At 40.9% G+C, this 27,853-nt stretch overlaps 1 protein-coding gene and 1 pseudogene across 4 annotated transcripts; one reads left to right on the top strand and one right to left on the bottom strand.

The window, feature by feature from the left end:
• Positions 1–225: 225 nt before the first annotated feature.
• g3bp2a (G3BP stress granule assembly factor 2a) lies at positions 226–19,090 on the bottom strand. 4 transcript variants are annotated; one of them, XM_007891909.2, is made up of 12 exons: positions 18,849–19,090; positions 16,061–16,179; positions 12,495–12,576; positions 10,275–10,448; positions 9,400–9,487; positions 9,060–9,162; positions 7,980–8,160; positions 7,482–7,583; positions 7,042–7,144; positions 4,705–4,833; positions 3,584–3,702; positions 226–3,474 (listed from the first exon to the last, which is right to left on the bottom strand). In XM_007891909.2, the coding sequence occupies exons 2-12, from the start codon at positions 16,153–16,155 to the stop codon at positions 3,205–3,207; spliced, it is 1,446 nt and encodes a 481-aa protein (XP_007890100.1). In that variant the 5' UTR covers positions 16,156–16,179; positions 18,849–19,090; the 3' UTR covers positions 226–3,204. The 4 variants fall into 4 exon arrangements, with proteins under 4 accessions (XP_007890100.1, XP_042197734.1, XP_007890101.1 ...); XM_042341800.1 differs by lacking the exon at positions 18,849–19,090 and adding an exon at positions 18,761–18,807; XM_007891910.2 differs by lacking the exon at positions 18,849–19,090 and adding an exon at positions 18,686–18,707.
• LOC103177729 lies at positions 18,207–27,481 on the top strand (annotated as a pseudogene).
• The last annotated feature ends 372 nt before the right edge of the window (positions 27,482–27,853 follow it).

The following is a 27,853-nucleotide window of genomic DNA, read 5'->3' as shown; positions in this document are numbered from 1 at the left end:
ATTGCATAAAATGTTGCAAATGTTGCAACATTTTAAAGAGATCAAATTATTAGCATATGACCAAACGATCATCTGTATAGCAAGCCATAGTACCAAACCAAGGATTGAATGAAATTCTGGTGATAAAGCAATCTATTTGTGACTTAGGTTATACTAAGTATGTGACAAATTGAGTTTGTTCTGAAAAATTATGCTCAGGTTAAAAATAGAACAAGGAAAGTAGCAGGTGTTTAACATTAGTAATGAATGCTTTATTAAACCCACAGATGAAACCCGTTAAGGTTTTAAAAATTAATACAATAAGTAGATCCGGAAACTGGTATTGACTGGTAAGAATGCATCAGATTTAGAAATCTGGAGTGAAGACACTTCACTCTGTGCATTACTCATTTGATTCTACAGCACACAAAAATATTTTAGTGGGGAACTGATAAGTACTCGTTTTACCTTCGGAGCAGAGCAGGTGGGGTTTTGGAATCATTTCAGAATGCAAGCAATGATTACAGCAAACAAATGTAGAAATATTGTGGAAAGCAATTAAACTTGGCCCTGGCTCAATTGAACACAAAATGAAGAAAAATAGGAATTACAAAACTGCAAACAATTCTGAATGCTGCAGACATCAGTAGTTTATTGTATGTTTAGTCCAACACATTCAAAGTAAAAACCAAAAAATGAAGACTCGCCATCTGCAACACTTAACTACTATGCTCTAACATATCAGCATTTTAAGATGGCAAACCATTAAATTACCTATAATACCCATTAAAGCCAAGATGGTAAACTTGAAAGCCCATTCCATTGAAATTTGGAATAATATTGCTCCAATACAGTAACATATGCTAGCATCTAGTGCCACCTAGCAAATATTTGCAGTGTAAACATTTACTAACTTTGCTTTACGGGTATTAGCTACTTCTATTCTAAGGAGGGAGAAACAGGACTACAGCACACAATCAAGTTCAGTGAACAACCAGCAGGAAGCTACCATATTCTGATGTTACCAGATTTATTTCAATATTTAGAGCGAGAAGCCAGCTAGATTGCCAAAAAGGATGGCCTTCAGCTTTTCTCTGGGTTAATTATCCGGTAATGCAACACTTTCTCGAAATGATCTTCAGTTCCAGAAACGATTTGAAAGAAAACTGAAGAATAATGCTGGTGAGGTGTAGCAATTAGCACAGCAGAAAATGAAATTCTGGTAAACTACTTGGCAATTAATTTGTGCAAGTGATACTGAAACCATGTTCTATGTCTAGGGCAAAGGTCTTTCAAGTAAGATGGGAGAAATAATAAACTTGTCTACCCTTCCTTGCCGATGGAAAGTACAATACTTCCAGGCCACATTAATAGATCCAAAATAGAGATCAGTCGAAAAATAGTTTAAACAAGATTGAAAAAAAAACACTAACTACCAATGCATCCCAGATTTTGAGAAATAGTGCAAGACTACCATCAAACAAGGAAGACCTCAGAAAAGTTCTAAACAAAAACAAAACCAACAGACACAATTACCTTTCAAAGTCAAAGCTAACAACTTCACTGTGCGTCTGCCAGTTTTGTTGGAACCGTCAAAAAGTAACAGCCTCGAGCCGTGCATGTAAACAAATTACTGCTTCAAAAATTGCTGCTCTACTGATAATGTGCATTGCTGCTAGAAGCTGTGACTTAATGACTTATCTAATCACAATCAGCAGCTTTAAACTGTGCCGAGCTTCTATGGATCACCTTACCAACAATTTTTTAAGCTGTGTTGCAGGTAGTGCCAATTATTGGTACATTATTAAGATGTCCACAAAAGGGAGGAAAAAAGCTGCTGATTCTGGGTTTAAAGCTGCAGTATCCTTTATGTTGGCCTTTTAAAACACCAACATTTTCCCCCCGCCCTATCCCTCGTCTCCATCAGTTTCACCCTTTGCATAATGCAGCCTTTCCCTCAGTTACACTTAATTGAAACAAAATCAATAGATTTAGAAACCTGAATTAACAGGAGTGTTTACTCAGATAAGATATATGCATAACTGTATCTTTGCATATATAAAAACGTAGCGATAACGAACTTCAAATTGACAGACCTAATTTTCCAATGTAAAACAAACCAGCATCAACCATGAGGTTGTATATATTGTACAGAAACTCAAAAACAACTATTAGTCAGTGAATTGGGATACTGTGCATTTTGAAATCTCTTCTTTAAAGCAAGGATGCTGCAGCTTTTCTTTTATCTCTGCATTACATCAACACACTAGTGATTCCGTAGTTTTATAGCTGTTTGGCTTTATACAACACAGCAGTTAGTACATCAATTTGTACAAAGCTGCCAGCAAGACTGGAATGATGTATCAATAGAAGGCACCATCATGCTCTTTACATATTGAAAGAACTAAAACAGTAACATTTAGCTATGATTTTTCGCTGCATTTATAACTGCACAGATCGAAGGGGAGGAAAAGTGTTGAGCAGCCAGCCATCCCTGTTTTGCAGTGGGCAGATAGAAAAATGAGGATAAGCCACCAAACTCTTCTGCGTTTAGGGCTCTATTACAAGTTCACGATTGTTTTCATATTTTAAATTTTTTTAGTTCAAGAAAAATTCATCACCATCTGAAACGGTTTCAGCATCGTCTATTTAGGTTTGCAGATGTGGAAATTTGTTGGTCACAGCAAGTAAGATTCAATGCCCGCATCTGGTCACCAGTCATCCTTCCCGGTCGAAGCAGACAGCAGTCGGATTTTCGCCTGCCTTCTCCTGCAGTTGTCATGGTAAATGACATTCTAAGAGTACCCATTAGTGCATTATGATGAGTGCATGAACGCAAGTTCTTGAGCCAAGTGTTCCTAAAAGAAATATCAAGGCAAGCTTCTCTAATTGCACCAATTTTTTTTTCCAATAGAATTGGGCAGAAACTTAACACTTTCAGAAAATAAAGCAGCCAAGTTGCACCAAAAGGCCCTAGATTTTATGTGAATGAATCCTTAGGCCTTTACAATTTGTTCCAATTAAATCAAGGCCTCTTTCAGTTCTTACACATTAGTTTAAATCCTGTTCCAAAATAGGGAAATGTTCACCTTGACGTAACTGGTAAAAGGCTGTTTTCACATCAAAGAAATGAAAAACAGGCTGTCACATTCCAAAGCCAAACTTAACAAGAACGCAAAAACGAAGAGTATGGTACCACCAGCAAGATATCAGAACAGTGGCACTTTAGCGACGGGGTCCAGCAAAGCGACCTTCACCTGGTCCACCACCTCTTCCAGATCCCGGTCCTGGCTTTTGTGCCAGACCGCCCCTAGGTGGAGGACCTCGGCCTTCACGATCACGCATCATTCCACCACCAATCATTCCACGGGGACCAGGGCCTCGGTCATTGCGACGGTTATCTCTGCGATCATCTCCTCTGCGCTCTCCTTCACGGACGGCTCGAGTTTTCTTTTCTTCCACATTTAAACGGACCTCACCCCGGAACATAACTGGCTGTAACAGATTTAAGTTTACTATGTTGCTTACATGTTGCTAAACAAGATCAAACATGGTTAAAACAGAAATGAGATAATGGGATTATTTAGCGGTTTTATTTAGTTACCTTGGCATTCAGGATCCTCTGGACAGGATCCGGATCATCAAACACCACAAATCCAAAGTTGGGCAATTTTCCTCCACTGCTCTTGGTGTTAATACGGAGTTCAACCACATTGCCAAAACCTATGCAGACATAAGAGAATTACTCTCAAATTTTCAAACAGTACAGGAGCTCACCAAACTGGTTAATTTAAAAGACCTAAACAACAGATGTGGCAGTCCAAATTCTTTTTAAATATTTTGTAACATTGGCCACATTAAGGATATTTTCAGAGAACATAAACAACTTGGATACAAAATAATTACTGCCACCCAAGTAGCGAGCAACTTGACCCTGCAAAAGCATGCTTTGTATTCTTTAGAAATAAGGATTCACGACTTTTGTGAGACACTGCTGTCTGCAATTGGCTGCTGCGTTTCACCCACAAAATATAGTCAATTCATTTTACAGTATATTCCGTGAAGCACTTTGAGATGCCTCAAAGACATGATAATGCACTATATCAAATGCAAGTATTATTATCTTGTAAACGTACTGATATCAATTAACTGTTTGTATTCCTGACAAGAGCACTTGGACTTACCAACAAAATGAAAAAGGTCAAGATGCTGCGCAGGAATTTATAGGTTCAATTTGTTTTATGTCTACACACATTCACAGTTCAATTGCAAAAATTTCCACAATGTACACAGCACAACAAAATCTCCAATGATTTCAAAATAAAAATTTTAATTAAATTAGTGTTTAATCTACAAGCCACATGAAGTAGAATCCTGTTTCAATGTGATAAAGGGATAAAATCCCAACCAGATTTAGAATAGCACTTCCACATTGCAACTTCAATGGTGACACCACGAAGCAATCGGCAGAAAGCTGGCCGACTCCATCGGACTTCATAACACACCATTGCATGATAACACACTTTGAAGCTCAACATTGCGATTCGAAGGGCGATGCAGGGGAAACGAAAACCATGTAAAAGAAGACTGCATACGATAACCCTACTGTGTATTAAACAGTACTTTCAGATTTCCAAACCAGAGTTGGAACAAGTCATTTAAAAATTCTTTTTTACGACTTTCAAACTAGAAACAGTCCTCTAGCTTGAAACTTAAACTACTCACTCATGAAGAAGTCTTTCAGTTCATTTTCATCAATATCATGGGGTAGATTGCCAACAAAAAGCTGGTGACTATCTGGGTAACGGATTATTCGACGATTCTCAACTTCATTTTGTTCATTTTCTCCACGACCTTAAGAAAAGAAGTCACTTGATATGACACAATGCTATAAAACTCATCTGTAACCCATAATCACACAAGCATAATTATGAATTCCTAAGATCACAAATTGGTATACAATACAAATTAATATTTATATAGCACCTTTCACATTGGGCCCTAGCTTGGGGGTGGAGATGGGTAGAAGAGCGATCAAACCAAAAGAGTGGTCAAACAGCAAACAGAAGGGCCTCGGAGAAGGCTGGGAAGGGAACTAAGAATTAGGGTTGAAGGGGCTCCGGGCCTCGAGTACCAGAGATGGAGACAAACAGGGCCAATGTTGAGGTGGGTGGAGAAGGGATGCTTAGCAGGTCGGTGTTAACTGAGTGGAGGGAGTGGCCAAGTTGGTAGGGTTTGAGGAGGACACAGGTAGGATGGGCATGATATTGGGAGAGATTTAAAGATTAGGATAAGGATCTGAACTCGATCCACTGATGGGACGGTGGGCTTGTGGAGCTGGGTGAGATCAGGGCGATTGCTTAGGGAACCTATTGAGGGAAAGGACACAAGCTGCGGAGTTCTGAATAATATGCAGCTTATGAAGGGAAGAGGCGGGTAGTATGGATAGAACAGAATTGGTGTAATCTCGCCTGGACATGACGAATGCGAAATAGGATCTCAGGGGCCCAAGGAGTCACAGAAGTTACCAAACTAGCTCCACAAAGTGGAAAGTGCATCAAAGTGCATTCAACTGGAGAAAATTAGAGATCAGCCAAGACTTGTATGTTTAACAGACAATCAGTCAGAACAGCAGTGATAAGAGCTGGATGTCATCTGCATACAACTGGAAGTTAACCTCATGCCTGTGGATGAAATGGCAAGTGGGAATGTGTGGCAGATGACATGCCACACGCGACAATGCAAGGCAGAAGGAGAAGCCATTCGAGGAGACCTTGGGATAAGTAAGAATGGCAATGATAGTGGAGCAGAGAGAGGCTGTGGAGAAGGATAGCATGATCAACAGTGTCAAAGGCCACAGAGACGGCAAGAAAAACGAGGCAGAGAGGTCACAGATCGATGTTGCTGGTGACTTTCACCAGGACAGTCCCAGTACTGTGGACAGGACAGATTGGATAGTTCTGTACAGGGAGTGCCAGGAAAGGTAAGAGCAAAGTTGGGAAGCAACGACTTGATCCAATACCCTTGACGGGAAAAACAGAAGTAGTTAGTGGAAAGTATGGGTCAAGGAAAGGTTTATGAACTAGGATTGCGACGTCAATTGATTTGAAAGGGATGGAGACTGTGCAGAGACAAAGAGAGATTTATGATGTCTGTTGATAGGGGGGTTAAGGAGGTGGAGTTGGGGGTTGTGGGAATAACCAGGTCATGGGAGCACTTGGTGGGTATCATGAGGGAGAAGAGGGATGGGTCGAAAATGTGGAGGAATGGATGGCAGGAGGCTGTGCTTTTGCCACAAACCCGAAAAGCTAGATTCAAACCAAATTTGTTTTGAGAAGTTACATTCATCCAAAAACAGGGTGTGTGTGATGAGCCCTATGTTGTTTAAGTTGGTGTAAACAGATAAGAAAAAATTGCTAGAGTTAATTACAGTTCTGTAAATTTACACTGCATGTACAAAGTTATGGCAAGTCAGTCTCCCTAATCTATACAAACCACATGAAGGAATTTAGAAAGGCCTGTAACTTAGGTGCATCTTAAGTGTCAGCCTGGCTCACTTGATAGCACTTTTGCAACCGAGTGAGAAGGTAGAGTTCAAGCCCTATGTCGGGACTTTGAACTCATGTAGTCTAGGGTAACACTCCAGAAGCGCCGCATTGTCGAAGACATGTGTGTTCATGTGGGCATTAAAGATCCCTTGGCCCTACTTGAAAAGAGAAATTAGTTTCTCCTGGCTAACAATCCACCAGATAAAATTGGTCATTCACTTCTTGTGTGTGGCATATTACTCTGTGTAAATTAGATGCTGGGTTTGCATACAAAATACTGTCACTTCACAGGTAATCCTAAGAAGCCCTTTGAAATGTTCCTGCGAAAGGTGCTATATGAAATGCAGGGATTATTATGTTACATCATTTACAAGGGAAAATAACCAGAAGATTCATACCAGCTACAAAAATTAGTGAAAACACAAAAACGGTGAAAACGTGACATCATTCATGCAATGTGTTGCTTCCCATTTTACCACTATATTATTGACAACGTTTATCAAACATAGCTCACCTGTTCTAGGCCCTCTGGGTACTAATCCTATCCTCTCTCGAGGCCGCTGGTCTCGTGGCCGTGGGGGTTGTGCCTGGGGTTCAGTTTTACATTCAGCCCTAGGCTGAAATTGTACAGAAAAAAAATCAGTGAATTGCTGCAATAATTAAATATACAAATTACCAATGTCACATATTTTAATATTTTACTTCAGTGACAAACAGTTTTTAATTTCTGCCTAGTAACAGCAGAATTCCTCTTAACGTTTTGGTAATATGGAAATTATTATCGTTATCATGGATACTATCAATAACTAATGCAGAATATCCACAGTAAGATTTTTTTTAAATTACCTATTCTGATTGAAAAATAACCCGAGCAGGAATATCTAAGCTTTTGTTTTCAAGTAAAGCAATTTGAGCATCTTAATAATTACAAAAGCAAGTCCATTCACAGATTACCTGTGAGGCTGGTGCTTTAACAACATGGGGAGGAATTCCAGAGGAGGAAACAGTACCACTAGGAGGCAGATTTTTACTGGTCACTGAGGCCCAGGAGAAAGCCTGCAGAGAATGCAACACACACCTATGCTACTATTAAGAAGAAACCAATTCCCTCAAATACAATAAAGAGTTTTTTTTATTAAAGTCAAGAATCAGGGCAAGTTTACAATTTGGTAGCTTACTGGTGTTAATTGCCCACATAGTTACATTTAACATGTATATTTCATAGATATTACAACTTACCATTGATAGCTAACTTTCAACTAACTACTCAAAATTTACCATTCCATATAATTTAACATGCACATTGTGCATTATTTCTAAGTTAAAAAAATTACATTTTGCTTGAAATGAAGGTTTTCATTTAGCATATTGTAAATAGAAAATGATTTTAAAAATATTAAGTACACCTGAAACTAACTGAAGTCTATGCAGTGGAAAAGATCAGTTACTAACCTTCGGTGGTTCCTGTGGTTGAGAAACCGGCTCAACTGGAGCTGGAGATGGAGCCTTTTCCTCCAACTCTTCAACACTCTTCTCTACCAATTCTGGTTCAGATTTTATTTCTTCAGTTTTTGGTTCAGGATCTGGTTCTAGTTCAGGAGCTGTCTCCTCCAGGGCTTCCTCCACTCCATTACTTTTTTAAAAAAAAATTCACACAGCAACATTAGCTTAAAGCCAATTAAATATGTACTTGTAACCTAACTTTCAGATTTTATAAAAACTACACACTATGAATTAAGACAGGTTAAAGACACTGACATAGGCAGGGGGTGCACAGAAGAGTACATAGTACAGTAAGGAACTCATCGAAAACATAAATGAGTGCATGATGGATGGGAGAACAGGGAATGCAAAACCAATAAACTCATTGTCCAGTCGGAAATCTGATGTAGGCAATATATTGGAGGCATTCTGAAGAGCATAAAACAACCAGAAAAATGTGGAAATATAAGAGACTCAGCATGGCTTTATAATAATAATAAAAATCCTTGCATTTGATATAGCGCTTTTCACGTCCTCTAGACGTCTCAAAGCGCTTCACAGAATAGACTAAAGTGAATTGACTGTATATTTGTGGGCGAAATGCAGCAGCCAATTGTGCACAGCAGTGTTTCACAAACAGTCATGGATCGAAATGACCAATTTATTAGTTTTTTTTTCTTGCGGGATTATTATCAGGTGTGTGGAGTAAGGAAACTTGCCCAAGGTTTCACCCTGCGGAAATCAAAATTATGAGGGATAAGACGTTTACTGGAGTTAGTTGAGGAAATAACTTGGGGACAAAAGTAAATCAGTGAATAATACATTAAGATGTCAAAGGTTGCGACACAGCGCTACACTATAGTCAACTCACTTTACAGTATATTCTGTGAAGCGCTTTTGAGCACCTTGAAAACCTGATAAGGCACTGTATCAAATGGAAGGATTACTACTATCAATAGATTAAAAACATTCAGCAATTAAGAAGCAAATCACCCAAGGACAAGTTTGACTTACCAACCCTAGTCATCTTTCTATACACAAAATATTTACCTAACAGAATGAGATTCATAGTATGCATTGCTCGCATTTTCCTGAACTGGCTCAGGAGATGGTTGACGTTCTTCTGGTTCTTCTTCTACTTCCTCTTCTGATTCTGAAAAGTACAAGTTAATGTTAAGCTGCAAGAAAATTGAATCAGGCATTTGAACGTTAATGCCATGATTGAAGAACCACCATTAAAAGATTTTAAAATTTTAATCTAAATATTACCAGAATGTTCATCTGCCTGCTCAAATAATTAAATAGTGAAGCGCAGTGATTGTGCATTTTGTATGCAAACTGCTACAAAATAGAGATGCCAAAGTGACATATAATTGCTCAAATTTCATACCTTCTTCCAATTCTGCATCAGAGTCAAACACCTCATCTTGGTAACGGAATATATCATTATGCACGTAGAACTTGTTTGGAACAGAACCCTATTTTTAAAAATAAAAAAGAATTATATGAATGTATGCAATTCTTGCCTCTAATATGACATTTGAATAAATATAAAGGAAAGCCCATAAAAACACATCATGATCAGTTACTAAATCCTTGAAGCATACATAGACGCAGCTAAAAGTAATTTGTTTACTTTTCCTAAATCAACATGGTTAAACCATATAAACTTACTTGTGTTAATGTCAATAAATAAATAACTAAATAATGTCTCATGGTATATTATATCAGTAATGCTTAAAAATGTGAAATCACAAGATTAGGAGAATTTCTCTGACAAAGTTTTCAACAAGCTAAGAGATGTACGTAGACTTACATCCAAGCTAAAACAGTTAGGGTCACACACACATAAGGTTCAAAAGTACTATTTCAAACCTTTGACCATATTTATATACTGGAATACAATTCAGAAGCCTCCTAAATTTAGCCCTCGAGCTATGGGTCAGATTCTATAGAACCAGCGACTAAGAAACCACAGTTTGCAAGTGACAACTTGTTTGCCACCCACATAATATTTTTCAGTCCCTACCCCCCAAAAATTAAGTAGCATCAATTTCTGAGCATTGTATTATTGAACATCAAATATCACAACTCTAATATTCAAACAACATGGAAACTCACTTGTTCGGTTTAGTAAACTCAGTTCTTACTCAAATCAACTTGTTTCTATTTAAATACATATACAGTTCAATTTAACTTGCAAGTGGTGCTTTACAATCTTAGCCAATTTGAAGCAAACCAAATTATTTTAAAAACAAGTCTTACCTCTGGTGCCAGGACAAATGTTTGCATGAACTTCCTCATTGGTTGACCATTATTTGACAGTTCACCCATCACTTGCACAACTACCCCATCGCTAAGTGTGGCATGTGCATCCACGTGACGAATCTTAGTATGGCAATCACTAAACTGAAGGGACATGACCTTTTTGTGGATCTCCTACATTAGAAAAAGTAATGTAAGCAGAACATAGAATCATTATTCAATTTTAAATTGATAAAATTAAAAATACTGTTAACCCTGCTCGATTAACCAGGAATCTATTGTCATATCATGTTGTGAAATAGAAGGGAAATCTATTCTTATGAGTTTTTTAAAATGTTAAACTAAATGTACACATTGTCATAGTTTTCTACTGTATTACCGTGTATGTTATATATCATGTTACCATTTTCTACACAAACCGAGTTATATTTCTGATGAATAAGCTCATTGCATATCATTCTAATGCTGTCTTTATTCTGCAAACCTGAATTTAGTGGATGATAATTGCACTGGGTCATTGGCAGTTCTTGGGACTGCTCATTCTTTTTATTGTAGTTTTATCTGGTTACAGGTGGCCTTCAGTGCAATAGGTCATATTGAAGTGGTTGCAGAGTCATTACTGATTCAGATCTGCTGGTCTTTGATAATTTGAGGGACTGGACAACAGTAATAATAAGGGTGTGTCCAAAACAGTGTTTTTGATTCAGCTTGGCAAACTGGGTTATGTCACTGAATTATAATTACCTTGGCTTCTCGATTCAGCCTGATAAACTATATTGAAATACAGTATTTCTATTTGGGATAGTGTGTTATTGGTTTAATTGGGGGGGAGGCAATTCAGGAACTTTGAATGAACTCATGGGTTAATGAGACACACTCCTCTAATGCCAGGATATCCGACTCTTATGATGGTCTCATGAACATATCTTGGTCCACCCATTGTCCAAACCTCAATACAACAATTCATAACATACAACTGTATGCTTGTTCTATCCTTCCAGATGCAAAATGCAAATATGTATGAGCAGGATAGAGAAGTAAATCTCTTAGATCAACAATGCACACAGAGAAAAGATGTTCGATTTTCTTTCTAAATATGTTGCCAAAGGCCAATCATTTAAGCATACAAACAGGAAATTCCCTTCCAGAACATACAGTAGTATACAATATTGAATAGAAGGTGCGGTCAAAGATGAGGGTACTGAGACTGCCCGATGCCTATAATTGGGTGGGCCAGACAGAGGAACGACAATGAGGATTTTTATCTCCATTATCTGGGGGATGGGGAATCAATGGAGCCAGGTGAGCTTGTGGAAGAGTTGGGAAGGCCAATAAGCAGTCGAGCCTATATGTAATGAAAGCAGGATGAGGGTCTCGGCAGCATAAGGGAAGAGGCAGGGGTGGAGCCGGGGCGATGTTATGGAGGTGGGAAAACAGTTTAGTAAAGTACTTGTAACTAGCACTATTGTACTGAATGTTTCTACAAGGACATACTTTTAAAACTAAGGCTAGTTAAAATTAAATCCAAAAAACATTTCAACACACAGAATGTGTATGAACAGCCCAACAAAGTGATTAATTAAATGTGTTCATATTGTGGTTACCTGGCAAAGGCATTAAGGAATACTGATGTAAGATAGAGAAATAAGATGAGAAAGTTAAAGAACTGCAACAAACAGATAAATTGTCAGAAGAGCCTCAATACGTTGAATGGCTGAACCCTATTCCAAATATTCCAACAAATGGTGTCAGTTCAAGAATTACGTTTCTCACTCCCAACTAGATCCTCTAAACAAAACAGAAGTCACTGGGAACACTCATCTAGTCAGGAGGTATCTATGGAGAGGAAACGAGTTAACGTTAACGACTGACGAAAGGTCATCGACCTGAAACATTAACTCACTTTCCTCTCTCCATAGATGCTGTATGACCTGTTTTTAGTTCAGATTTCCAGCATCTGCAGTATTTTGCCTTTCGCTGGATCCTACAACAAATACTGGACTCAAATGAAAGTGCATCCTCCAATAACACTTGAGAAGGAAAGTGGAGGATAGACGATACAGCTTCTGATTTCCTGGTGAGCAATACTAGGATTTTCAAGTGTGTAAATTCCCAAGTGACCAATGTTATAATATAGAAGGCACATCTCCAGTTGAGGGTCTAAAGACTTTAATTTATAATAATAATATGCAAACAACGGTGATATACAGCTGTACTTACTGCTTGGCCATAAACAGCATCTGCGGGCTTCCCATTGGCATTCAATCCACCATGAACATAAGAAGAGGTTCTACCATAAAACCTGAAAAGACAATTCATTTTGCTTACTTCAACAACAACACAACTTCAATCAGGTAAGTAACATTGCACCTTAAAGGATCATCACACTGAACATTAGTCTAAAGTACCTAATATTATTTCACAACTACAATCCATCAATTCTGCAAATAAACTATACTTGTTTTATAGAATGCTCTAATGCAGTCATCATTTATTTACTGGAACAGAAAACAATAATAATCCTTAGTAACCATTGCATTTGATATAGAGCCTTATCACGTATTCGAGAAGTCTCAAAGTGCTTTACAGAATATACTGTACAGGGTAGTGACTGTATATTTTGCAGATGAAACGCGGCAGCCAATTGCCCACAGTGGTGTCCCACAAACGGTTGTGGATTGAGTGACCAAATTATGATTAATCAATAATTATTATTTAAGATCAGAAAATTGTGGAAAATTCTTAAATTCCAAAGGCATTTTTGTATGAACTGTGGAAAAACGACTTCCAAACCAAGACTGAATCAAAGAATATTCCACCTATGTTCAACACCGTGATTTGAATCATTTGAAAAAAGATCATTTAAATCGGGTAATTTTCAAAAGATTTTGATACTGGAATATATGTGTGGTTTCTGCTTGGCAATTAAACAGGATATGTGTTGAGATGTAACCAAAACATGTCCCAAAAATGTCAAAGTATGGATTTAGAAATCTGCCCAGGGAATTAAAGGCATTAATGCTGGGTTAATAGCGAGCTTCCCTCCTTTGCTTGCAGCACTGGATCTTTTGAATACATCTAAAGTATATGCAGATATGCACTGTTACACCGCATTCTGCTGAAATGATTACCTCCTGTTACTTACAGGAATTAACCTGCTTCTTGTCCATTTTAGTCTGTAATGCATTCTTAAGACTGTAAATGACAAAGTACGACATGATCAAGAAAGGGAAGTAGATTGAATAAATAACACTTGTGAAAGATGCCAACATTTGTAAGAGTCAGATACAGTAATAAGCATGCCCAGCATCTTGATTATGTGGGTTAATGTGGATATTGGCAAAACAAACTGAAGAAATCCCTAAGAAAGATTCACCAAATGTGGAGTAGCAGGCCTACCATTTAGTTACAATGGGTTTCTTATGAGATCGAAAGGTGAACAACTGGAAGTTAAAATATTCAAAGCTAACATTATAAGACAAGCAAAGGCTGTTGAAGCCAGGATTGTGAAGGTCAGGTGCTCATCAATTTTACTATAGTTTGCACATTATTTTAGCTCTGAGAACAAGACTCGAGTAGTATCACCCATCAAAGTATATACAGGATAGTACAGAAGTTATAAATAAGCAACTGAAGAATTAACAATAGCATGCGATTTCCAAGCCCTTCTGCACTTCAATTAAAAGACAACAGTTGCAGCTTAAAGTAAGCAATTTGGGAATAGCTGTTGGTTGTAAAGTCTGCAATGTGAGACTGCAGTTAGTAAGACAAACAAGATTGTCACACAAGCTTAATACAAACCTCAGTGAGGGGCTTGTCTTCATGTAATGCATAACAAATCATGGCACAGCACCAACAACAAAATTATATTTATAGAGTGTCTTTCATGTCAGGAGGACATCCCAAGGCGCTGGACAATCAGGGGTCAGGACCCGAGCATGGGGGAGGAGTGGGGTTGGAGTGAGGGAAGGCAGAGAGGTGGGAGGGTGACTGAAGGCACAATTGAAGAGGAGGGAGACATGGTGCAGGCCGGAGCCCGCTGAACGGAGGGAGCGGGCAGGTTGGTAGGGAGTCAGCTGGTCAGAGGTAGGAGGGAGCAAGGCCACGGATGGCCTTGAAAGTGAGGACGAGGATTTTGCAGCAATATAAAAGCTGCGAAGCTTTATTTGCTGGAAATAGACTCCATGTGCAGAACACATAAACATAAAATCAAAAACAGCTTTCATATTCACGAGACTGTGTTGGTCTAACGATGGGCAAGGGGATAATGGACAACATAGAAAAATCCGCTTCCTAGCTTCAGAGTCCAGACAACCACTGCTTCTATTTTAAAGATCCTACATTCAAAAGCTTACACCCTTCCCAACCAAGGGCAGCTTCACCTTTACCTAATAATATAAAAGCATCAATTTTACTTTGAATTACTTCTGAACTAGGGGCTGACACAATATTATAAACCAAGTTTTGAAATGTTAAATTAAGAACATAAGAAATGCTAGGCGAAAAGACCAAGATTTATGGAATTCACTACCCCAGAAGGCTGTAGATGCTCAGTCCTTGAATATCTTCAAGGCTGAGGCTGATAGATTTTTAAAAAACAGAAGGGATTAGGGGATAGGGCAGGTAATTAGAGTTAGGTCTGAAGATCAGCCATGAGCTTATCGAATGGCGGGGCAGGCTCGAGGGGCCGAATGGCCTACTCCTGCTCCTAATTCTTATGTTCTAAGATCCATCTAGATCGCCTTCCACCTTTTTCCAGCATGAACATCCCCAATTTACTTAATCGCTCCTCAATAGTCCAGTCCCTCAATCATTTTGGTTGCCCTCTGTATCTGATCTTCTCAATGTCCCCAGTATCCTCTTTGTACTTTAAGTAACACCAATGATTTATACGGTGGCAGGATTACCCCACTATTTTGGCTTGCTATTGATCTTTTGATACATCCCAACATCTGGTTTGCTTTACTGACTGCCACAAATCACTGTTGAGAGAGCTTCAATTTATTGTCAATCAAAGCCCCCAGGTCCTTTTCATTTCCCATACACATTATTTTCCTTCCGTTCTAATAATAATCCCTTACAGGATTTTTTTGTCCCAGTGTGAAGTAATTTACATTTCTCCACATTGAATTTTATCTGCCACCGATCTGACCAATTCCCAAGTATTTTCAAATCTTGTTCAGCTTTGCAATCTACTACCTTCATTAATTGAAATGATTCAACCCAGAACAATTCAAATTTATTTGACCTGTTTGTAGGCACTGGCTGTCAGAAAGTGATTGTTTACATAATATTCTATGTTAAATAAAAGTTTATTATTTACTTCTTTTTTTAATATAGCATTTTTAATTTAAGTTCCATCAACCTGGTGTTTCAGATGGATAAACTCCTTGCCTCCATCACAATTTCAAAGAAGTGGATTTTTTTTCCAGTTAATCCTTTTCCCACAAAATATACAGTCAATTCAGTTTACAGTATATTCTGTGAAGTGCTTTGAAGCGTCTTGAAGATGTGACAAGGCGCTACATCAAATGCAAGGATTATTATTATTGTATATTCTCATCCTCATTCAAATGTACTCGCAAATTATTAGCAACATCTCCGTGTTGCTAATGGATTGTTGTTGTGCTATTTGCCTCTTTAATATTTAAGCAAACAGGTAAATTCATTTCACAACCTCAATTTCCATTTAATAAAATTCCACTTTTATTTAAAATATTAATTGTACGACAATCTGAAAAACTACAATTTTAGATGGTAAATTAATGGCTAAAAGCAACAAATACCTGTGCAAGAAGTCTGGTGCCTTGTTTAGTAGAGTATAATACTGTCTCACAAACTCCCGCCCTACAAGCAGGGGACTTGGCTTCTCCATCACCATTTCTTTGGTACACAATAAAACTTGCTGTAAAAAAAAGAAAAATTATTATTTCTGCAGTGATCAATAACAGTAGTCTGTAGTCTGTTTTACAAAACTGCTAGGCTTGATGAAATGTGGAGCACTTTTAAATCCATTGTTTAAAATCATTACATTTGCAGCAACGTAGTAAAATCCATTCTAATCGAGTAATAGAACCTCATAATATAATCCTTGCATTTAAAATAGCACCTTTTTACGTCTTTGAGACGTCTCAAAGCGCTTCACAGAATATACTGTAAAGTGAATTGACGTATATTTTGTGGGCAAAATGCGGCAGCCAATTGCACACAGAAGTGTCCAACAAACAGTCGTGAATTAAGTGACCAACTCATCATTATTATTAATGATTGTTTTGAAGGAGAAGCGATCCACCAAGCAACTAATAACCGGGTTCCTATTTACTGGTAGGTGATCAAAGGTGTGTGGAGTAAGGAAACTTGCCCTGTCAGGAATCAAACCCAGGTTCTCTCACTTGCGAGGCGAGTGCTCTAACCACTAAGCTACAGGACTCGTATAATATATACAAGATAAATTTAGATTGCACAGCACGGAAACAGGCCATTCAACCCATGCCAGTATTCATATTTCACAAGCCTCCACTCATTCCTTTCTCCCTCCCATATCCTTCTATTCCTTTCTCGCTCATTATTGCCTTTAATATCCCAGAAAAATATTTCACCTACATCAGCATACTTCATCCACCCCCCTTAAACATCGTATCTTCCTTGTATCTGATTCGTCTTAAAACTTTCACATTCCACTGCTGATCATTTGATCACTGAAATGTGTGAGGAAGAATGCTCTTGATGCTTGGACGAATGAAACTCAGGCTACATCTAAATCATTTACATACTATTAGTTATTCCATTCACAAAAATTGAACATTGTTCCACATAATAATAAACTACTCTAGTGTTTATAACAACAACTTGCATTTATATAGCACCCTCCAAGCCAGGAGGCATCCAATGGTGGAGCCCATTGCCGAGCCAGGAGGGGGAAGGTGACCATGGGCATGATCTTCAGGCACAGCCTGAAAATGGGGAGGGGGGACAAGGCTCTCTCTTGTGGGAGGGAGTTCCACAGCTTCGGGACATAGTGGCTAACGGAATGGAACCTAACTGAGTGTACCCTTCAATACCACCTGGTCACCACCATTTAGTTTTGTTAAACCTATAATTAAGCATGCATCATCTCTAAGCAATGAATTTAATTTCCATTGGATCAATTATTTTTAAATATTAATCTTCAATTAGTAAAGTTAGTATGATCTCTTCCTATCTCACCAATTCACTTCCCCTGTCAACTTCCCACACCCTGGAGGGTGATCAATGATTATGGTTTCCAAATATACATTATATTACATTATAATATTATTATATTACATTATGGTTGTAAACCTTGACAAGTTTTGACAATTAAACTGTATGGAGGGACCACAGAAGGGCATAATGACTCTATGTCCTCACACCTCTCCAGAAAAAGGTTATTTAAAAAGAGCCGAATAGGATCACTTGGGTGATTCCCCTTTTCTCACCGTAAGGCACTGAGGCCAAATATAATACACCTAATCCGTGATGATGAAGATCAAAACTAACAGTTTGTATTGGTGTTTGGGGGGAAGGTATATTGCACCCAAATTTATATGCGTTTAAACTTCAAATTACGCGCTACGCGGTCACCTGAGAAAGTCTCTCAGGCGAGATGCTAATGAAATCCTAACAGAAACACCAGCTATGTATTGTTTTACGCCAGTTTCCGGACTCCTAGAGGAGCAGCATTACTTTCCCGGAAAAAAAACACACCACACACAAAACAAATCAAGATCTTGGGAGCAACGTTTCCCTTTGGCTTCAAAGGTCCTCTGCCCTTGCAGAAATCTGAAGGTTGGGGTTTAGTTGCCCCGTGTGCGAGCGTGTGCGGTGGGATCTGCTGTGTGTGCGGGCCTCTCTGTACCTGCCTTAAACAACCACACCGACTGCGCCCCCCCCCCCCACCCCTCGCTCCGCACGATGCGGCGGCCTAGCCCCGCGGTGCCATCGCTCCGAGCTCATGGCGGCCGAGCCCCCGACAAGGAGAAGGGTAAGCTTTAGCCCTCCGCCTCGCCCCCTCCCTTGGCCTCCTTCAAGAACCATCTCAGGACCCTCCTCTTCGACCGTGATTTCGATCTCCCCGCTCCCCCCCCGCATCCTCCCCGAACCCCAACAGCTCGGGTCGGAAACTCTCGTCTGCCCGGCGCCTCGGGATGTCCCCCCGACATGAAAGGCCATGCAATTGTGTTGCTGCTGTAGCCGAGGATGAAGCCAAGACGCCGCCGACCTGAGCCTCGCCGCTCTCTGCGGCCTCTCCCGCGCGTCCGGCCGCCGACAGCGGCGTTCAGCAGCAGCTCAAAGCCGCCTCTAATGGTGTCGATGGGAGCGAAGAGGAGTCGCACGAGGGCTCGAGCGGTCACCTCCCGCCGCTCTCCCTCCCTCCCCCCAAGAGCCGCTACCTCGCTGGATCCTCAGCCACGGGAAAATACGAGACGACCGGCCGCACCACCCCGGAAATACAGCCCTGCGCTCACCTACACCGCCGAGCCGCCATCTGAACCCCTTCCCCTTCCCCTCCCGGGGGGGGGGGGTTAGCCGCCCGCACACCCCGCGCGCCTTTACCTGAGACGGTCCCGTTCAAACGGCGGCGGCGGTTGGTGAGGAGCTCGCGAGCTGCGCTTCTCTTTGTGTATCGCGCACACTTGTGTCTTGCGCGTGCGTCGGTCCGTCGGTCCGTCCGTCCGCGTGCCTCACTCTGCAGCTCCGGTCCGTCTGCGAGCAGCTCGGCCTCGGGTGTCACCCTGTAATGGGTCCGCGCCGAGCAGGCATTGTGTTACGTACTTTCCCGGTGCGCCGCGTGCTGACCCCCTGCGCTTCGGTCCAGGGAGTCCCCGTCTCGCCGGCACCAGCCAATCAGCGAGCGGCTCCTGACGTCACTCATGTGACGTGCGCGCGGCGCTGGCTTTCTTTCAGTCTGACTGGTCCTCGCGCAGCACCAGCATCTTGTCTGCACTTCCTGCTCCAGTTGGTAGGCAGTCAGGCTCCTCTGGCATCTCAGTACCTTTTTGTTGTATATCAGCAAGTTTATCGTTGCTAATATGCAACAAAAAGACCAAGAACGAAATCCTTTTTTTTTGCTCTGTATCCAGTTTCCGGCATGACAACTTTCTTTTAAACCGACCATGGAGATGTTCTATAATGATAATAATAATTTTTATTATTATTATTGCATTTGGTATGACGCCTTTGGATCACGTCATCGAGCTGTCTCAAATCATTTCACGGGTGTTTACCGTGTTTGTAGGGAATTTGCACATAGGTATTATCGCACGAACAAAATTTATAGAATTATACAGCACGGAAGGAGGCCATTCGGCCCATCGTGTCGGTGCCGCATCTTTGGAAAGAGCTATCCAAATCAATCCCATTCCCCCGTTCTCTCCCCATGGCCCTGCAAACTTGACCTCCCCAAACGCGTCCTCATGAAGTGAACGACCAACTTTATTTGGCGGGTCAATAGCCAGAACATCAGGGCATAGTTAATTCTGTTTTTAAATAGAATCATATTAATTATCAAATAGAATCAGTATCTTGAATGTCCATCCGAACAGTTGGAAACTTGGTTTAACGTCTCATCCAAAGGACAACAATCAGCATGCTTTGGAGTGCTAGCCTAGTCTGTTGAGTTCCAAGTCCCGAGGTGGGGCTATCACCCCACAACTTTCTGACTGGGAAGCAAGAATGCAACAAACTGAGCTAGGCTAACACTTAAGACCATGCATGGAGCAAGAAAAAAAACTGCATCCTCTACAAACCACTTTTTTGACAGTAGTCTTCACCAAATGTACCTGCTCCGGAAAAATAATAATAATAAATAATAATCCTTGCATTTGATACAGCGATTTTCATGTCTTCTAGACGTTTCAAAGCCCATCACAGAATATACTGTAAGGTGAATTGACTATATTAGTTGATAAAGCAGGGCAGCCAATTGCACACAGCAGTATCCCACAAACAGTCGTGGATTGAAGTGACCAATTTATTTTTATTTTTCTTGAGGGATTATTATCAGGCGTGTGGAATAAGGAAATTTTCCCAAAGATTCGACCTATCGGGAGTCAACAATAACAACAACAAGATTACGTTTGTATAGCGCCTTTCATGTCAGGAGAACGTCCCAAGGCACTGGACAGTGTACAGCATTTCAGACCCGAGCTGGGGTCATGGAGGGAGAAGGGAGGGCAGGGAAGGGGGGTGACTGATGGCATGGTCGAAGAGGAGGGTTTTGAGGCGGGACTTGAAGGAGGCTAAAGAGGGGGCGAGGCGGAGTGATTGGGGGATGGAATTCTAGAGGTTGGGGGCAGAGTGGCTGAAGGCTCTCCTGCCAATGGTGGGGCGGGTGGAGCGGGTGGGTCAAGGGACGTGGAGCAGGCCGGAGTTGGCTGAGTGGAGGGAGCGAGCAGGTTGGTAGGGGTTTAGGAGATCGCAGAGGTAGGGTGGGGTGAGGCCATGGAGGGCTTTGTTGGTGAGGACCAGGATCTTGAACTGGATCCTCTGAAGGATAGGGAGCCAATGGAGTCGGGCGCGAATGGGGCAGATGTGGTCGCGGAGTTTGGTGCAGGAGAGGACACGGGCTGCAGAGTTCTGGATTATCTACTGCCTGCGGAGGGAGGAGTTGGGAAGGCCGACAAGCAGGGCATTTGCATAGTCGAGCCTGGAGGTGATGAAGGCATGAACAAGAGTTTCAGCGGCCTGAGGGGTGAGGTAGTGGCGGAGCTGGGCGATGTTACGGAGGTGAGGGAAGGCAGAGCGGGTCAGTGGAGGGGAGACCGGCGAGGAGGGCATTTGAATAATCCAGCCGAGATGTGACAAAGGCATGGACCAGGGTTTCAGCGGCTTTTGGAGTGAGGTATTGGCGGAGACGGGCAATGCGACAGAGGTGGAAGAAAGCGGTGCTGGTGAGGGACCGGATGTGGGGAGGAAGGATAATTGGGGATTGAACCTGACGCCTAGGTTGTGTACGGGTTCGTAGAGTTTTAGGGGGAGGTCAGGGAGGTGGAGGAGGTGAGAGCCATGGGATTTGAGACGTTGACGAGAGCTGAAGAGTATGGCTTCCGTCTTGTCGGCGTTCAGTTGAAGGAAATTTGCGCTCATCCATCCCCTGAGATCTGAGAGGCAGGCTGACAGAACATCAGGGGACTGGGGGTTGCAAAGTTAGATGGAAAAATAGAGTTGGGAGCATCCGCGTACATGTGGAAATGTACCCCATGTCTGCGGATGACATCCCCAAGAGGAGTATATAGATCAGAAAGAGGAGGGGGCCAAGGATTGATCCTTGGGGTACCCCGCAGGTAACCGGGTGAGAGCGGGAGGAGAAACCGTTTGTGCAGATGTACTGCTGATGGTTTGTGAGGTAGTACTCGAACCAGGCGAGTGCGGTCCCACTGAGGTGGATGACAGAAGAAAGGCGGTGGTGGAGGATGGCATAGTCGACTGTGTCGAACGCGGCGGAGAGGTCCAGGAGGACAAGGAGGCGGAGGGAGCCCTGGTCACAGACAGAGAGGATGTTGTTTGTGACTTTCACAAGCGCAGTCTCTGTACTGTGGGCAGGGTGGAAACCGGACTGGAGGGGTTCGAAGAGGAAGTGTTACTGTGAAGCCCTCTGAGACGCCGTCCGGCGTGGAGGGCGCTAAATAAATCCAAGTTGTTGTTGTTGGTGTTGAGTGGGAAGAGAGGTGCGCGCGAAGTTGATTGGCAACAACGCATTCTAAGACTTTAGTGAGGATCAAGCAAGGTGGCACAATATTAACCACATCTGATTCCATTGTGTTCTCAACATCTTATATTGGGTGGATTCACATAACTCATCCTATTTATTAAATGTACATACTGCATCTACCTGTTTATATAATAATAAGAATCCTTCCATTTGGTATTAACACCAAATTAATACTGTTGTCCCAATTTTCTGAATACCAAGCAGTAAGTAGGAACCCGATTAGCGGACTGCTTTTCTGGGGGTAATAATTCCTTCAAAATAAATAAATAATAATAAATTGGTCACTCAATCCATTACTGTTTGTGTGACACTGCTGTGTGCAATTGGCTGCCAGTTTTCGCTCACAAAATATCCAGTCAATTCACTTTACAGTATATTCTGTGAAGCGCTTTGAGACGTCTTGAAGATGTGATAAGGCGCTATATTAAATGCAGGGATTATTATTATCGTATTTTCCTGCATAATAAATTCATTCCCATCATCCGAAATTAAGCTATGGGTTCTTAATTGTAGTCTTAAAACGTTTTTGTTATCCTGATTAACTTTTTTGAATACAGTACATTTACTTTACCTGAATTAACACCTCTTTAACCTATCATGCCCTATACTCTATCTCATTTTCTCCTTTTTACTTTCTTGCCCTGCCTTCCCCATCTCTGTTAGCCCTTAAAAGCCTCTCCCTCCCAACATGCCCCAGTTCTGACAAAGGGTTGTGGACCTGAAACGTTGACTTTCTCCATAGCTGCTGCCTGACCTGCTGAGTGTTCCCAGCGACTTCTGTTTTTGAAAAGAAAGATTAGCAGGTAAAACAGATCATGAGCAATGGGAAGCCTTCAAGGAGGAGATATTTTGGGGACAGAACAAATACATTCCCACAAAGGCATCCAAACCTCCCTAGATGAATAAGGAAATTGGGATTAAACTAAAGCAGAAAAAGGATGCTTATGATAAATGTCAGGTCCAAAATACAGAAGATAATCAAATAGAATATAGAAAATACAGTGAACTGAAAAAGGAAATAAAAAGGGCAAAGAAATTGTATGAGAAAAGGTTAGCAAGTAGCGTAAAAGGGAAGCCTAAAGTATTTTATAAGCATATAAAGAATAAAAGGTTAGTCAAAGTTATAGTGGGTCCAATTCGGGACCAAAGAGGAAACCTTCTTGTGGAGGCAGAGGGCATGACTGACATAGTGAATGAATACTTTGCATCTGAGGATGCAGCCAATGCCACAGTATCGGAGGAGAAGGTAGATAAATTGGATAGTTTAAGAATAGACAGAGGGGAGGTACTAAAAAGGTTGACAGTGCTCAAGGTAGATAAGTCACCTGGTCCTGACAGGTTAATAATCCTTGCATTTTGATATAGCGCTTTTCACATCTTGTAGACGTCTCAAAGCGCTTCACAGAATAGACTGTAAAGTGAATTGACTGTATATTTGTGGGTGAAATGCGGCAGCCAATTGTGCACAGTCGTGGATTGAAATGTCCAATTTATTACTGTTTTTTTCTGAGGGATTATTATCAGGCGTGTGGAGTAAGGAAACTTGCCCAAGGTTTCACCCTACCGGGAATCAAACTCAGGTCTTTCGCTTGCAAAGTGAATGCTCTAACCACTGGGCTACAGGACTCCACAGGGATGCATCCTAGGTTACTGAGGGAAGTAAGGGTGGAAGCAGCAGAGGCTCTGGCCACAGTCTTTCAATCCCCCTTGGACACCGGGGGTGGTGCCAGAGGACTGGAGGGTTGCAAATGTTATTCCCCTGTACAAAAAGCTGCAGAAGGATAAACCTGAGAACTACAGGTTAGTCAGCCTAACATCAGTAGTGGGGAAACATCTAGAGACTATAATCAGGAACAAAATACATTTTCACTTAGAAAAATATGGGTTAATAAAGGACAGCCAATACGGATTTGTGAAAGACAAATTGTGTCTAATAAACCTGAGTTTAAAAATGAGTTTTGTGCTGAAGTAAAGGAGAGGGTGGATGAAAGTAGTGCAGTTGATGTAGTTTATATGGATTTTCAAAAGGTGTTTGATAAAGTGCCACATAAGAGACTTGTAACTAAAATAGAAGCCCACGGCATTAAAGGGACAGTGGCAGCGGATACAGAACTGACTCAGAGACAGAAAGCAGAGAGTGGTGGTGAACGGTTGTTTATCTGACTGGAGGAAAGTATGCAGCGGTGTCTCCCAGGGGTTGGTTTTTGATCTATATAAATGACCTGGATTTGGGTATAGGGAGTACAATTTCCAAGTTTGCAGATGATACTAAACTAGGAAAAGTAGTAAACAGTGAGGAGTATAGTAGCAGACTGCAAGAGGACATAGACAGGCTGGTAAAATGGGCAGACACATGGCAGATGAAGTTTAATGTGGAGAAATGCAAAATGATGTATTTTGGGAGGAAGAATGAGGAGAGGCAATACAAGCTGATGGTACAATCTTAAAGGGGGTGAAGGAACAATGAGACCTGGGGGTTCATATAGGTAAACCTTTGAAGGTGGCAGGACAGGCAAATAAAGCTGTTAAAAAAGCTTACGGGATATTAGACTTTATTGGGGCATTGAATACAAAAGTCAGGAAGTTATGATGAACCTTTATAAAACACTGTTAGGCCTCAGCTAGAGTACTGTTTTCAGTTCTGGGCACTACACTTTAGGAAGGATGTCAAGGCATTGGAGAGGGTGCAAAGGAGATTTACCAGGATGGTACCAGGAATGAGGGACTTCAGTTATCAGGAGAGACTAGAGAAGCTGGGATTATTCTCCTTGGAGCAGAGAAGGTTAAGAGGAGACTTAATAGAAGTTTTCAAAATGATGAGGGGATTCGATAGGGTAAACAAGGAGAAACTATTTCCACTGATGGGTGGGTCGGTAACCCGAGGGCACCAATTTAAAATAGTTATTAAAAGAAACAGAGAGGAAGTGAGAAGACATTTTTTCACATAGCGAGTTGTTCGGATCTGGAATGCATTGCCTGAAAGGGTGGCGGAAGCCGATTCGATAAGAACTTCTATGAGAGTAAATAATTATTTGGGGAGGACAAGTTTGCAGGACTATGGGGAGAGAGCGGGGAAGTGGGATTGATTTGGATAGCTCTTTTCAAAGAGCCGGCACAGACACGATGGGCCGAATGGCCTCCTTCTGTGCTGAATAATTCTATGATTCTATGATTCAATTCTGAATGCTGCATGAATCTTACTTTCATACAAGAATGTCTCAAAGTGGTTTACAGAGAATGTGTGGGAGCCTGAGCGAGTTGGGGAAGGCAGATTTGCCCAAAGGCACAATCATTAATTAGGTTTTTAGGCCGGTTTTACTCAGCAAATATTATCAATAACTGAAAAGATACATTATAGAATAATAAATTAAAACTACTTTATTAACTAAGGCTAAGCATATAGGGTTAAAATCATTTAACCACAACCACAAATACAATATCATTGCATTTAATGGTTTCAACTTTAATTAGAATGATGAGAGATGAACAGAAGATCCATTGTTTATTTAAGTTGAAAAGTTCAGGTAAAACACGTGAAATCTATCTTTAGCTTTTGTAATGTGCATACTAGTTCTATTCATCACTAACCTTGTAAGGATGTGAGCACTACTATACAACTTTTAATTCACTGAACAGAAGCTTGTTGTCTCTGTAATATTGACTGGCATTGCATAGTCCAATTCTTTTGTTTCTTATGATCTCTTCTTTCATTACTTTTCATACATACATTGAAATAATTTAACTTTCAATACTAAAACTTGCTAGAATTTTCCTGTCTCAACTTCTGTTGCTTTAAAGACATTTCTTTAAACTCTACTGAGCTAAAAATCTATATGTGTTTTTAGCCAGAAACTACTAAAAATAACTTGCATTTATATCATGCCCTTCACACAGGGCAGGGTTTTGGAGCTGTGCACATTGATGGGCTATGTTAGCATTATGTGCTGACTCTTTGTTTAGACCAAGAATATATTCCAAGTCATTGATCTTTATGGTGTGAAGATAATCAAATGCCATTCACTGTACCATCTTTATCTCCTGAGGAAAATAGGGGTTTGCTTGACATTAACGTTATTTAATTAGCAGGCTTGTTCCTTATGTTTTCTCAGTGGCATTAAACCCAAGATCCTTTGCTCTTCTCTTGGGCCTTGACTTTAATCCTATATATTTATTTATATGAAGTATGATATTTTGTGACCTATTTTCTAGTTCTAACATTATGAACTGTTTAAGTGACAGCCGTGTGATTTATGTTATTGTGTGAGCTCAGAACCAGAGAAATTAGACTGGGAGCAAAGTTGTCTTATATTCACTCACATCTCCTGACCTCTGTAGATTTTCCAGGGCTTTCCAATGCGACAAATAAACCCCCATGATTTTCAAATTGTTAAGCAGCAAGGACTATCTGCACTAAGTGTCTTCACCACCGCTTGATCATTGTCATAGTGTGGCAGTCAGCACTGAATATGTAAAATGCTTTTGCAGGATTATCTATTGATACTCTGTTCTCATTTTATCATTCTCAAACATTGAAGGGCTGAATACCCACAACTGGATTCAAACTCAGAAGAAAGAAGAGAACTTGTGTTGTTATATTGGTGTTGTAACAGCACAGGAAGCTTTGAATTACAGTTTCATTAGGGTGATGCTAAGAGGATCTGGGACGAAGTGGGATTTAAAGAAATCTTAACACTACGATGTCTATAACCAGGTGGAATTCGATGTCCCGATAGGAAGTAAAGGAGACTGTTATAATTGCTATGTGTGTTGGGTGAAGAAGATGAGGCAGAGATTGAGGATTGTGCTTCAGGCCCTGAATAAAACGCCTGAGGGAGAAATCAAAGTCGATGATGCCAAAATCTCTCCTCCTAAGAGAAGCGAGATGAAGATGTCAATGGAAGCCTTAATCCATCATTTTAAGTTATATATGGAAGGATAGCAACAACAACTTGCACTTATATAGTGCCCTCCACACAGGGTAGCGTGTCGGAACACTTAACAATGGCGGAGCTTGACTTGGGGCCATGGTGGTGAGGTGACTGTAATAACAATCGAAAAGGAAGGTTTTCAGGCAGGACTTGAAAAAGGGGCGAGAGGGGGCAAAGCGGAGGGATTAACGGGGAGCGTTCCAGAGTTTCAGAGCGTAGTGGCTGAATGCGCAACCTCCAATGGTGAAGGAGGTGGGTAGTGGGGGGCGCGAGGTACATGCAGGAGGCCGGTGCTAGTTGAGCGGATGTGCCAGGCGCTGGATCAAGTACCGCCCGGAGCCACTTACACAATGATTGAAGTTACAAAGCGTGAATTTGGAGACTATTTTGTGTTGGACCGAACAAGTCGTCCCTATCACTATAAGATTAAAGTCCCTGGTTTCGCTCATTTGGCTGGACTAGACAAAATGTCTCCAAGACACATGTTAGCTGATGTGGTCACGATTATCTAAACACAAGATATTGCGGTTGGTGACTTGGACCGTTAAACAACACTGGAAATAATCTAAATATTACAATATAATAATAATTCGGTCACTCAATCCACAGATGTTTGTTGGACACTGCTGTATGCAATTGGCCTATGAGTTTCGCCCACAAAACACACATTTACTGCACTTTACAGTGTATCCTGTGAATCATTTTGAGATGTCTCGAAGATGTAATAAAATGTGATAAAGTAGTAATAATAATAATCCTTGCATTTTTCACGTCTTCTAGACATCTCAAAACGCTTCACAGAATATACTGTAAAGTGAATTGATTGTATATACATGGGCAAAATGTGGCAGCCAATTGCGCCCAGCAGTGTCCCACAAACAGTCATGGATTGAGTGACCAATTTATTATTGTTTTTTTTC

Source organism: Callorhinchus milii, unplaced genomic scaffold (genome assembly GCF_018977255.1).
Source record: "Callorhinchus milii isolate IMCB2004 unplaced genomic scaffold, IMCB_Cmil_1.0 Scaffold1, whole genome shotgun sequence".
Classification (NCBI taxonomy): domain Eukaryota; kingdom Metazoa; phylum Chordata; class Chondrichthyes; order Chimaeriformes; family Callorhinchidae; genus Callorhinchus; species Callorhinchus milii.
Note: the sequence above shows the minus strand (reverse complement) of the source record. Positions and strands in the feature narration are given on the sequence as shown.